This window comes from Macaca nemestrina, chromosome 18 (genome assembly GCF_043159975.1).
Source record: "Macaca nemestrina isolate mMacNem1 chromosome 18, mMacNem.hap1, whole genome shotgun sequence".
NCBI lineage: Eukaryota > Metazoa > Chordata > Mammalia > Primates > Cercopithecidae > Macaca > Macaca nemestrina.
Window position 1 is genome coordinate 5,373,490 of NC_092142.1, and position 12,485 is coordinate 5,385,974.

Here is a 12,485-nt window from a genome sequence, read left to right on the forward strand (position 1 = left end):
CTGAGTTGCTAGGACCACAAGGGCACCACCACGCCTGGCTAATTTTAAAAACGTTTTTGTAGAGTTGGGGTCTCGCTATGTTGTCCAGGTTGGTCTCAAACTCCTGGGCTCAAGTGATCCTCCTGCCTCTGCCACCCAAAGTGCTGGGATTATAGGCATGAGTCACCGCGCCCAGCCCCTGGGGCACTTTCTGACAACCTGCTACACATCTTGGACACCACTTGTCAAGCCTGGCCCTAGGCCTCTCAGGGGTGTTGACATTAAGTGAGGAAGTCACACTGTCAGGGCAGAGAGAGGGGCTGGGTGGGGCTGGACAGGCTCTGCCAGCTCAGGATCCCAGCAGGACAGGCTGCCCAACCCAGCCCCAAAACTCCCATCCTCTGTCCAACGCCCAAGCCTGCTTCCTCCCTGCCCCACCTCACCTCACGCTGCCCAGACTGGTGGGGCTGCATTTTTGTCAAGTGTGATGGGGGACAGCCCAGGTCAGGAGGTCAGGGCCCCTTTTCCTCCCAAGCCAGGATGACTCAGTGATGGACAGATCGGGCCACAAGGGGCAGAACACAAAACCAAATTAGGATTTAGCTTGAAGCCAACCTGTGAACCTTGGCTCTGCCATGCGCCCAGCTGCATGACCGTGGGTTGGTGGCTTAACTTCTCTGTAGCATGGGAAAGAGCCAGTGAGTTGAGGTGTCAAATCTCAACTGATCTATTTCCTAGCTGTGTGACCCTGGGCAAATGTCTTCACCTCTCTCAGCCTCCGTTTACCCATCTGCAAAATGGGGACACTGACACCTGCTCTGTAGGGTCTTGAAAAGTCTCAGTAAAGGAAGACATGGAATCATGGCAAATAATAACTTTTGTTGGGCATTTACTATAATCAGGCCACGTGCCAAATACCAGGCTTGGAGGCTGGCACTTTTTCTTCCAGCTTGATTGAGATGTGATGAATATGCAAGAAAGGGCACATTTTTAAAAATTTTAGACTGGGCACGGGGGCTCACGCCTGTAATCCCAGCACTTTGGGAGGCTGAAGCGAGTGGATCACCTGAGGTCAGGAGTTTGAGACCAGCTTGGTCAACATGGCAAAACCCTGTGTCTACTAAAAATACAAAAATCAGCCAGGCGTGGTGACATGTGCCTGTAATCCCAGCTACTCGGGAGACTAAGGCAGGAGAATCACTTGAACCCAGGAGGTGGAGGTTGCAGCGAGCTGAGATTGTACCGCTGCGCTCCAGCCTGGGCTACAGAGTGGGTGTTCAGTGTCATTGTTGAATGAATAAATGAATGAGTGGGAGGACCAGTGCACTATTGTGATCCCGGGGAAGGTCCCCTTAGGGGAGGACCAGGAAAGATTTAGTAGATCCTAAGTTAAAACTATGATGGAAGAGAAGGGGTTCATTGGTTTGTTCAACCATCCATCCATCCATCCCTCCCTCCCTCCCTCCATCTCTCCATCCCTCCATTCCTCCCTCCCTCCCTCCCTTCCTCCATCCATCCCTCCATTCATCCATCCATCTCTCTTTTTTTTTTTTTTGAGATGGAGTCTTGCTCTGTTGCCCAGGATGGAGTACAGTGGCACAATCTCGGCTCACTGCAAGCTCTGCCTCCCGGGTTCACGCCATTCTCCTGCCTCAGCCTCCCGAGTAGCTGGGACTACAGGTGCCCACCACCACGCCCAGCTAATTTTTTTTGTATTTTTAGTAGAGATAGGGTTTTACTGTGTTAGCTAGGATGGTCTCGATCTCCTGACCTCGTGATCCACCAACCTCGGCCTCCCAAAGTGCTGGGATTACAGGCTTGAGCCACCGCGCCCAGCCCCATCCATCCATCTCTTCGTCCTTCCATTCCTCCCTCCCTTCCTCCATCCATCCATCCATCTGTCCATCCATCCATCCATCCATCCATCCATCCATCCAGCCATCCATCCCTTCATTTGTCAAATATTTATTGAGCACTTACTACGTGACAAGTCCTGTTCTAGGCACTTAGGATTCAAGATCAATTACAATAGACTCGGGTTCCTGCCCCCAGGGAGCTTGCTGTGGGAGGCAGGAGTGGGAATGGACAAACAATGTAAGTTTGAGGCCCATTTGGGTGGATCATGGTGCCTCTTCTGTGTGCCCCAGGAGACAAAGTCTGCAGTTGGCATAGAGCCACCATCAGGTAGGGGCCCAGGGACACTATGAGGAAAGCAGCCAGACTCCAGTCTGAGGGTGGTTGAGGACCCAGTGAGGAATGGGAGGTCCTGGCTTGCAGGGCGCCAGGTTCCCTCATCATGTTATCTGCATCGCTGACATTTCCCAGGAGCCAGGCTCCTCCCCGACCCCAGTGGAGGATCTCGACCTATTGCCCCCACAATACCTCCCACAAGTCACTCATCCATTTATTGAGCACCTACTGTGTACTGGCTCTGGGGATATAGTAGCAAACATGATACGCCCCCACATCCTGGGGGCCCCCTATCTTGGAAGGGAGGAGGGACAGAGGAGCAAACAGATAACCATATTTTTTTACAAATGAAATAACCTAAGTGCCCATCAGTGGGGGAAGTGGTGGTAAATTACAAAACTGCCCTAGTCTGGGAGGAATTCGGGGAGGTCTATGGGCCTCACAGGGAAGCCGAGGGTGTAGCGAGTGAAAAAATGAAGCTGCCTGCTATTAGGTGTCGTGTTTTGTCATTTCTGCTTTAGAGCGGAGCTGGCCTGTGTCTCGGTGAGCTCATCCTCCACCTGCCTGCCTGGCTCTGCCTCCACCCTTTGTTCACGCTCTCTGCTGAGCTCAAACATTCCTGCTGGGCCCGGACAGCCAAGCCCCCATCAGTTGCCTCCCAGGCCATTCTCTAATCACAAGCTCAGGCTTAATCCCCACACAGGCCCAGGACTCCGCTGTGGGCAAATTACCCCTCCTTTCAACCCTGAAGTCCCTGATCTCCCCCTACCCAGACCATCCTGTCCCCACCCCCCAGCCAAACGGCCACCTTCCACTGGTTGGGGGTGAGGAGACCTCAGTGTGGCCTTGTCTAATAAAACTGCCTGTGACGATGGAAATATTCTTTTTTTTTTTTTTTTTTTTTGAGACGGAGTCTCACTCTGTCGCCCAGGCTGGAGTGCAGTGGCCGGATCTCAGCTCACTGTAAGCTCCGCCTCCCGGGTTCACGCCATTCTCCTGCCTCAGCCTCGGGAGTAGCTGGGACTACAGGCGCCTGCCACCTCGCCCGGCTAGTTTTTTGTAATTTTTTAGTAGAGACAGGGTTTCACCGTGTTAGCCAGGATGGTCTCGATCTCCTGACCTCGTGATCCGCCCGTCTCGGCCTCCCAAAGTGCTGGGATTACGGGCTTGAGCCACCGCGCCTGGCTGAATTTTTTGTAGAGACTGGAGCCTTACTATTTTACCCAGGCCGGTTTTGAACTCCTGGGCTAAACTGATCCTCTCTCCTTGGCCTCTCAAAGAGCTGTGATTACAGGTGTGATCCCCTGTGCCCGGCCAAGGGTCTTGTTGTACTGCTCAGGCTGGAGTGCAGTGGTGTGGTCATGGCTCACTGCAGCCTGGAACTTCGGGCCTCAAGCAATCATCCTGGCTCGGCCTCTCCCAAAGTTCGGAGATGGTAGAGGTGAGCCACCAGACCCAGCTGAATTGCACACTTCAAATAAACGAATTGTGGCCGGGCGCGGTGGCTCACGCCTGTAATCCCAGCACTTTGGGAGGCCGAGGCGGGCGGATCACAAGGTCAGGAGATCGAGACCACGGTGAAACCCCGTCTCTACTAAAAATACAAAAAATTAGCCGGGCGCGGTGGCGGGCGCCTGTAGTCCCAGCTACTCAGGAGGCTGAGGCAGGAGAATGGCGTAAACCCAGGAGGCGGAGCTTGCAGTGAGCCGAGATCGCGCCACTGCACTCCAGCCTGGGCGACAGAGCGAGACTCCGTCTCAATAAAAAAACAAAAAAAAAATAAAAAATAAAAAAAAAATAAACGAATTGTGTTCCTCCAAAAAGCAGAGTTATCACCTTCCTATGCTGTGTTGGCCACCACCTCAAGTGTCCAACGTCAAGTCCCCACCCCCTGCCCACCCTAAAGTCCCGTGGGAGATGCCCCTCCTTCCGAGCCAGCACAGTTACAAACATTTACCCGGGTCCCCTGGGGGTCCCTGTGCAATTACTTTTCCTCACGCAATTTCCATCAACCTTCAGAATAACACTATGGTTTACCCCATTAAAAAAAAAGTTTCCAATGTGATTTTTTTTTTTTTTGAGACAGTATTTCACACTGTCACCCAAGCTGAAATGCAGTGGTACAATCTCAGCTCATTGCGACCTCTGCCTCCAGGTTCAAGCGATTCTCATACCTCAGCCTTCCAACTAGCTGGGATTATAGGGACCTGCCACCACGCCTGGTTAATTTTTGTATTTTTTTGTAGAGACAGGGTCTCGCCATGTTGTCCAGGCTGGTCTCAAACTCCTGACCTCAGATGATCTGCCCACCTTGGCCTCCCAAAGTGCTGATATTATAGGAGTGAGCCACTGTGCCTGGCCTCAATGTGATTTTTTCAAAAAAGGCTAATCAGGTGAAGCAGTGGGAGTGGAGAAACCAAAACAAAACAAAACAAAGAAATCTGCAACCGGTTGTGATAATTAGTTGTAAACACCACTGCACTCAGACCAGCTCATGTGATTTTTTTTATTGCAGTAAGATATATATAAAATGTTGCCCATCTTAATCATTTTTCAATGTGTGGTTCAGTGGCATTCGAATTGTTGTGTAGCCATCACACCACCCATCTACAGAACTCTTTTTTTTTGAAACAGAGTCTCGCTCTGTCGCCCAGGCTGGAGTGCAGTGGTGCGATCTTGGCTCACTGCAAGCTCCACCTCCTGGGTTCAAGTGATTCTTCAGCCTCAGCCTCCTGAGTATCTGGGATTATAGGCATGTGCCACCATGTCTGGCTAGTTTTTGTATTTTTAGTAGAGACAGGGTTTCACTATGTTGACCAGTCTAGTCTCAAACTCCTGACCTCGTGATCTGCCCGCCTCGGCCTCCCAAAATGCTGGGATTACAGGTGTGAGCCACCATGCCCAGCCTCCAGAACTCTTGTCATCTTCTGTTTTTTTTTTTTTTTGTTTTGTTTTTTTTTTTTTACAGAGTCTCGCTCTGTCACCAGGCTGGAGTGCAGTGGCGTGATCTCAGCTCACTGCAACTTCTGCCTCCTGGGTTCAAGACATCCTCCTGCCTCAGCCTCCCGAGTAGCTGGGACTACAGGTGCCCGCCACCAAGCCCAGCCAATTTTTGTATTTTTAGTAGAGACAGGGTTTCACCATGTTGGCCAGGATGGTCTCGATCTCCTGACCTTGTGATCCGCCCACCTTAGCCTCCCAAAGTGCTGGAGTTACAGGTGTGAGCCATTGTGCCCGGCCCAGAACTCTTTTCATCTTCTAAACCCCAAACTCTGTGTCCGTTAATTAACTACCCAGGCCCCTCCCCCAGCCCCTACCCCTACCGTTCTACTTTCTGTCCCTGTGGATTGGGCTCCTCTGGTGACTCAAACCTGGAATCACTCAGTTCTTGTCTGTTCAGCACAATACCCTCCAGGTTCATCCAAGTTGTAGCGCTTGTGAATGCTTTATTCCTCTCTAATGCTGAATAGTTTTCCATGTTACCCCTACTTTTCTATTTTTTTAAGATGGAGTTTCACTCTGTCGCCCAGGCTGGAGTGCAGTGGTGCCATCTCAGCTCACTGCAACCTCCGGCTCCCTGGTTCAAGCAATTCTCCTGTCTTAGCCTCCTGAGTAGCTGGGATTACAGGCATGCGCCACCACGCCAGCTAATTTTTGTATTTTGGTAGAGACGGGTTTCACCATGTTGGCCAGGCTGGTCTCGAACTCCCATCCTCAGGTGATCCACACACCTCAGCCTCCCAAAGTGCTGGGATTACAAGCATGAGCCATCACACCCGACTGCTTTTTTTTTTTCTTTTTTTCTTCTTTTGGGATGGAGTCTCTCTCTGTTGCCCAGGCTGGAGTGCAGTGGCGTGATCTCAGCTCACTGCAACCTCGGCCTCCAGGGTTCAAGAGATTCTTCTGCCTCAGTCTCCCTAGTAGCTGGGGTTACAGGCATGTGCTACCATGCCTGGCTAACTTTTTAATTTTTATTAGAGACAGGTTTTTGCCATGTTGGCCAGGCTGGTCTTGAACTCCTGACCTCAGGTGATCCGCTGGCCTCAGCCTCCCAAAGTGTGGGGATTACAGGTATGAGCCACTGTGCCCGGACCATTTTGCCACAATAAAATTAAGCTGGGGACCGTACCCCGCTTGCTGCATTCTCTCCAGCTTCAGAGCCATCCCAGTGCCCCTTATGTATTCCAGGGCCGGATCAGGGTCTGGACCCTGGGTCCAGCCATTCATAACACCCTCTTTGTTTTTTTTTTCTGAGACGGAGTCTTGCTCAGTCGCCCAGGCTGGAGTGCAGTGGTGCGATCTCGTCTCACTGCAAGCTCCGCCTCCCGGGTTCACACACACCATTCTCCTGCCTCAGCCTCCCAAGTAGCTGGGACTACAGGCGCCCACCACCACGCCTGGCTAATTTTTTTTTTTTTTTATTTTTAGTAGAGACGGGGTTTCACCATGTTAGCCAGGATGGTCTCGATCTCCTGACCTTGTGATCCACCTACCTCGGCCTCCCAAAGTGCTGGGATTACAGGCGTGAGCCACCGCACCCGACCATAACACCCTCTTTAACTCTCCTTAGTGTCACACTGAGCCATTCAACTCAGGACATTCCCAGCAGGATGCCTTCCAGGAACATCTGCCTTTGGATTGGGTCCAGAGTTTTACTCAAGCAAATGCATCACTAATGGTTGAGTATTCTCTGGCAGTGGCCCATCTGCTGGGAAGACATTCAGAGATATGCGGTGGTTTCTGGGGTTCCCGAAACCCACCTCCTCATAAGGCAGCTTTGGCTGGGTCATTCTTGCAGGGCAGGTGGGAAGCAGCAGATAGAGGCTAAAGATCCTGCCCCGGGACTGAGTTCATGCCCAGCACCCCCCCGGGAATCAGCCTATCCTTGTGGCGCCTTCTTGTCCTGGAGCCAGGGTGCCTGGAGATCTTTTAATTCAGGGCTTGGAAATCACATGATCCTGGAGTGTCAGCTGCAGCTCTGGGAGAAGAAGTCACTGGAGAACCAGAGTCCTGGGTTTGAGTTCCTAACTGGCTGTGTGGCCTTGGGCGAGTTATTCAGTCTCCCTGTGCCTTAGTTTCCTTACCTGTAAAATGAGGATTAAAATAGTTTTGACTGTATATGATTTTTGAGATGAAAGCCACGTAACAGAAAATCAGTCATTTTAATATGTACAATTCATTGGCATGTGCATTTGCAACGTTGTGCAATCACCACCTCTGTCAAGTTCCAAGACATTTTCATTGCTCTGGGATTGCTTTAAGGATTAGATGCGTTTGTGTTTGTAAAACTTAAGAATGGTGCCAGGTATAGTAAGTGCCAATGGACAGTCAATAAGTGATAGGAATAATTAGTAGAACAGTATTAATAATAGGTAACTGGGCCAGGCATGGTGTCTCATGCCTGTAATCCCAGCATATTGAGTGGCTGAGGCAGGTGAATCACCTGAGGTTAGGAGTTCCAGATCAGCCTGACCAACATGGTGAAACCCCGTCTCTACTAAAAATACAAAAATTAGCCTGGCGCTGTGGCAGACGCCTGTAATCCCAGCTACTCGGGAGGCTGAGGCAGGAGAGTCGCTTGAATCTGGGAGGCAGATGTTGTAGTGAGCCGAGATTGTGCCACCACACTTCAGCCTGGGCAACAGAGCCAGACCCCATCTCAAAAACAAACCAACCCCACAAACAGCTGGAGTGGGTGTTGGTGGCGTTATTAATTCCCTTTCCTGGGATTGGAGGAGGAGAGAATGGGGTTCTCACTCCCCTCCAGGCCCCAGTTTCCACTTTGAGCTGTTTGTACCCGCAGGACTGTCACACCTCTGTCTCCCACGCAAAGTCATTGTCCTCCCTCAATGTTGGGCGGCAGAGAGGCGGACTTAACGCCTTTCGTGGTGGTAACAGCAGCTAACAGTGTTAATGTTCACTTTGCTCTGTGGCAATGCCTGGGCAGAGCTGGGCATTTCCTGGATGAGCCCGGGTTGGGAAAGTCATCCCTGGATCCCATGTCCCCCAACTGCTCACTCTTGTGGTTAATCCAGGAGCCATGGACTATCATTTGCTGCCACCTTGCGACAGGGATGGGAACTTTGTGTCCCATTTCCACCCTTGATAGCCTTAGCCAAGAGCGTGCTGGGCACCTGCTGCCTGCCAGATCCCCAGCAAGATTGTTGCCAACGTGCGGGCAGGTGAGTAAGGCAGCCACAGCCACAGCCCCTGCCCTCAGGGAGCTCCCAGTCTCCTGAGAGAAACCGCCAGGAACCCACAGATAGATAAAATGAATAAATGCAATGATTAGAATGTGATGCAGGCTAGGAAGGAAAGCGGTGGTTTTCACAGGGTCCAATGACATATTTGAAATAAATCAGGGGTTGTCCATCTCCCTGGCCACCTCTGACTTCCCCTGCATGAGGGGATGAATTCACCCCACGCTGGCACATAGTAGGTGCTCAGTCATTGTTTTTTTTTTTTTTTTTTTTTTTTTTTTGAGACGGAGTCTTGCTCTGTGGCGCAGGCTGGAGTGCAGTGGCCGGATCTCAGCTCACTGCAAGCTCCGCCCCCCGGGTTTACGCCATTCTCCTGCCTCAGCCTCCCGAGTAGCTGGGACTACAGGCGCCTGCCACCTCGCCCGGCTAGTTTTTTGTACTTTTTAGTAGAGACGGGGTTTCACCGTTTTAGCCAGGATGGTCTCGATCTCCTGACCTCGTGATCCGCCCGTTTCGGCCTCCCAAAGTGCTGGGATTACAGGCTGCTCAGTCATTGTTGAATGAGTGAATACATGGATAAAAGTGCTGTCCAGAGCCAGCTTCTTGACTCTTGTAGGCTAAACAGATGAGGAGTGGCAAGGCAGGACTTCCGGGAGTCCTGGGAGGGCTGGAAGGGGTTAAGGGTGAGTTAAAATGAGGGTGATGGGCAAATGTCACTCTCCCAAGGGAGGCCCTCTTACTCCCTGTTTATTTATTTAGAGAATCTTGCTTTGTTGCCCAGGCTGGAGTGCAGTTGCCAGGTAACAGCTCACTGCCGCTTCGAACTTCTGGGCTCAAGGGATCCTCTTGCCTGAGCCTCTTGAGCAGCTTGGGACCACAGGCACGTGCCAACAGTGCCTGGCTAATTTTTCTTTTCTTTTCTTTTCTTTTTTTTTTTGCGACGTAGTTTTGTTCTTCTTGCCCAGGCTGGAGTGCAGTGACATAATCTCGGCTCAGTGCAACCTCTGCTTCCTGGGTTAAGCAATTCTCTTGCCTCAGCCTCTCAAGTAGCTGGGATCACAGGCATACGCCACCATGCCCGGCTAATTTTGTATTTTTAGTGGAGACCGGGTTTCCCCATGTTGGCCCATGCTGGTCTCAAACTCCTGACCTCAGGTGATCCGCCGGCCTTGGCTCTCAATGTGTTGGGATTACAGGCGTGAGCCACCGCGCCCGGCCCAATTAAAAAAAAAATTGTAGAAATAGGGTCTTGCTATGTTACCCAGGTTGGTCTCCAACTCCTGGGCTCAAGCGATCCTCCCGCTTCGGCCTCCTAAGGTGTTCGGATTACAGGCATGAGACATCGTGCCCGGCCTCTTACCTGTTTTTAATTGTCCTTTCTCTCCGCTGGCTCCTTGAGCCCCTTTCCTGCTTATTTTTCTTTCGTTAGAATTTTTCACTACCTCACACATATATTTGTCTTATTTATTGAGTGTCTGTCTCCCCACCGTAGTGTAAACTCCACGAGGGCAGGGATTCGTACATGTGGCTCACCGGCGGCTGTCAGGCCCCTGGACAGACCTGCTGACCCCCAGCAGGCGCTCTGTGAAGGTGTGCAGAGTGGGCGAACGTGCATGCGCGGGGCGTGGGGTGGGGACAGGTAGAGGAGCCGGTCAAACCCAAGTGCAGCGGTACAAGAGCGAGGTCAATTTGAGCAAGAAAAGACGTAAACTGTGCTCATTTACAAATGTAAACAGTACTAAGAGGGGCGGGTCGGCCCGGATGCAGGGTCCGCTTGGGGGCAGAGCTAGATTAGAGTGGGGTCTTCCTACGGCCGGATCATTCCCGAGGCTGAGGCCCTTGGGGGCGGGGACTTCCTGAGGTGTGACCAATCTGGAGAAATGATTGAGCTGCGGGCGTGGTCAAGCAAGATACATGTAAAATAAGGGGCGGGGCTAGAACTGGGCGGGGGGGGAGTTAGTCTGGGGCGGGGCCAGAGTGGGGAGGGACCAGTTAGGGGGCAGGGCCAACCTGGGCGGGGCCATGGCCAGGGACGTGGGCGGGGCCAGGCCAGGGGCGGGGCCAGGCCAGGATCTCCGCTGTCCCGGGTCCTGGAGAGCTCTCCGCTTGTCAGGTCTTTCTCCCGCCCCTCCGGCCTTCCACGGCTGTCCTGGCCGCAGGGTGTTCAAGGCGGGACGCCCCAGGCTAGGGAGCCGCGATCGTGCCCCGCCTCAGGCGCTGCGCTCCGGGCCAGGCGGCCGCGGGAGCCCGTAAGCGCTCAGCTCCCGAGCCGGGAGGGCTTCCAGGGCACTTGCCCTAGGCTGCGTTCCCGAAGGCTCCCGAGGGCAAGGGTGAGCAAAGCTGCGGGGACCTGTGTGTGCATGCGTGTGTGAGTGTCTCTACGTGTGTGTACGTGTGTGTGCATGTGCGCTCAGGTGTGTGTGCGTGTGTGCACGTCTGTGCACACCAGGGGAATTGTGTGTGGAGTTGGCCAGGTGCGTGTTTCAGGGAGCTGGATGTGTGTGCAAAGTTGGAGGCGTGTGCAAAAGCAGTCCCGTGTGGGAGGGAAACCTGCGTGTGTGCATGTGTGTGGCAGAGACAGTCCCTGTGAAATGTGGTGAAGGCTGTGTGTGTATGTCAGGGTGTCTGGGAGGAAAATGGGAGGGCAGGTGCAAGGAGACTTGGGGGTGGGCGACTGTGGCAAGCTGCGGGGTGCATGCGTGAAGAGAACCGTGGGAGTGTAAGAATTGCAAACGTGTGTGTGTCTGTGTGGGTGGCAGTGAGGCTTCTGGGGGCCCTCAGTGTGAAGAGGTGGGGGTAGCGGAATGTTTGGGGGTGCTGACTGCTCTTGGAAGGCTGAGCGTGGTCTGGGACCATGGCTAATGATAGGGAAGCTGTTGGGGCTTGGCCTGGAGTAATTGGGGGTCATATCAGCCTTCTCACTTTGAAGGCTGGGGAGCTGTGTGGGTGGGGCCAGGGGCTGCCCCTTACACTTGGTGGGTGGTGTCCCTGCTTCCCGAGGTGGGAATTGCGACCTCACCAATTACCCCTCGCCCCAGGCTCCGTGCACACCTGGTGACTTCTGTTGGTGCTCCAGCGTGAACATGGTGCAAAGATACCAGTCTCCTGTCCGAGTCTACAAGTACCCGTTTGAGCTGGTCATGGCGGTGAGTGACTCCTGATTCTTGGGCCCCCCGTGTGACAGTTGGAGGGACTTGAGATCAGCTATGTCGGGAGGAAGATGGAGCTCCTTAGACTCCCAGATCAGAAGGAATTAGTGAGCTACTCAGCTGACCCGGTGGGTTTAACTTCTAACCAGTGACCTCTCTGTCCGACCATCCTATCCTCTGCCCAGTGACCAAAACACAGTCTTTCTTCCTTCTCCTTGTTGAAGCTGACCTGCTCCCTTACTTTAGACTGTCCTGATAGAAAACAAAGGTATCAGGGGCCAAACCACTGCCATCGTTTCATATAATGGCATATCACAGTGATAAATGGAATCGTGGTGATAATGACAGCAGCTGTTCGTTGAATGTTTACAGCACTGTCTTAACAGATGATGTTTCTTCCAATTCTCAATAGCTGTTATTATTCCCATTTAACCTCCATGAAACTGAGACTTTGACAGGTGAAGAGATGACACCAAATTCTGTATCTAGGAAGAGGTGGAGTCGGGGCTCAGATCCCCACAGAGGAGACTCTAGAACCTCACATTTAACCACAGAGACCTCTTGCTCACAGACCCCCTTCCCTACCCTTCGAGGAAGCTGATACAGGGAGGAGAGAGAGAATGAGTGGGTAGGTTTGCTTTGTGATGTACTCTGTATTGTGCAGCAAGTCAGTTGGAGGCCTAGAATTGGCTGCCAGATCCTTGGCCCCCTGGATCACTGGTCTTTGCACCCTGGGGACAGAAGCTGGAGGTAGGTGGACGTGGAATTCCTTCTTGGCTCCATCCCTCTGCCTCTCAGCATTTCACTTCCCTGCTCGGTAACACAGGGACAATGCTATGAGGTTGCCAGGAGGAGTAAATTAGATAATTCTTGGTGCTCCTGGCTGTGTGACGGGCACACAGAAGGAGCTCATGAAATATGCTATCCCTGTTATTACACTGATGTCTTATAAATTAATGTATTGAAA

General features: G+C 52.5%; 1 protein-coding gene across 3 annotated transcripts in view; it reads left to right on the plus strand.

Annotated features, from left to right (window-relative positions):
• Nucleotides 1-9,854: 9,854 nt before the first annotated feature.
• Nucleotides 9,855-12,485, plus strand: part of LOC105467826 (SEC14 like lipid binding 5) — a 63,895-nt gene continuing 61,264 nt past the window's right edge. The window contains exons 1-2 of one of the 3 annotated variants that reach the window (XM_011717548.2): nt 9,855-9,959; nt 11,408-11,515. In XM_011717548.2, the coding sequence (XP_011715850.2) occupies nt 11,453-11,515 (63 nt within the window). In that variant the 5' untranslated portion in view covers nt 9,855-9,959; nt 11,408-11,452. Of the gene's footprint in view, nt 9,960-10,419; nt 10,700-11,407; nt 11,516-11,571; nt 11,647-12,485 lie in introns of those variants that run through there. The other 2 variants (XM_011717547.2, XM_011717549.3) reach the window with 2 other exon arrangements.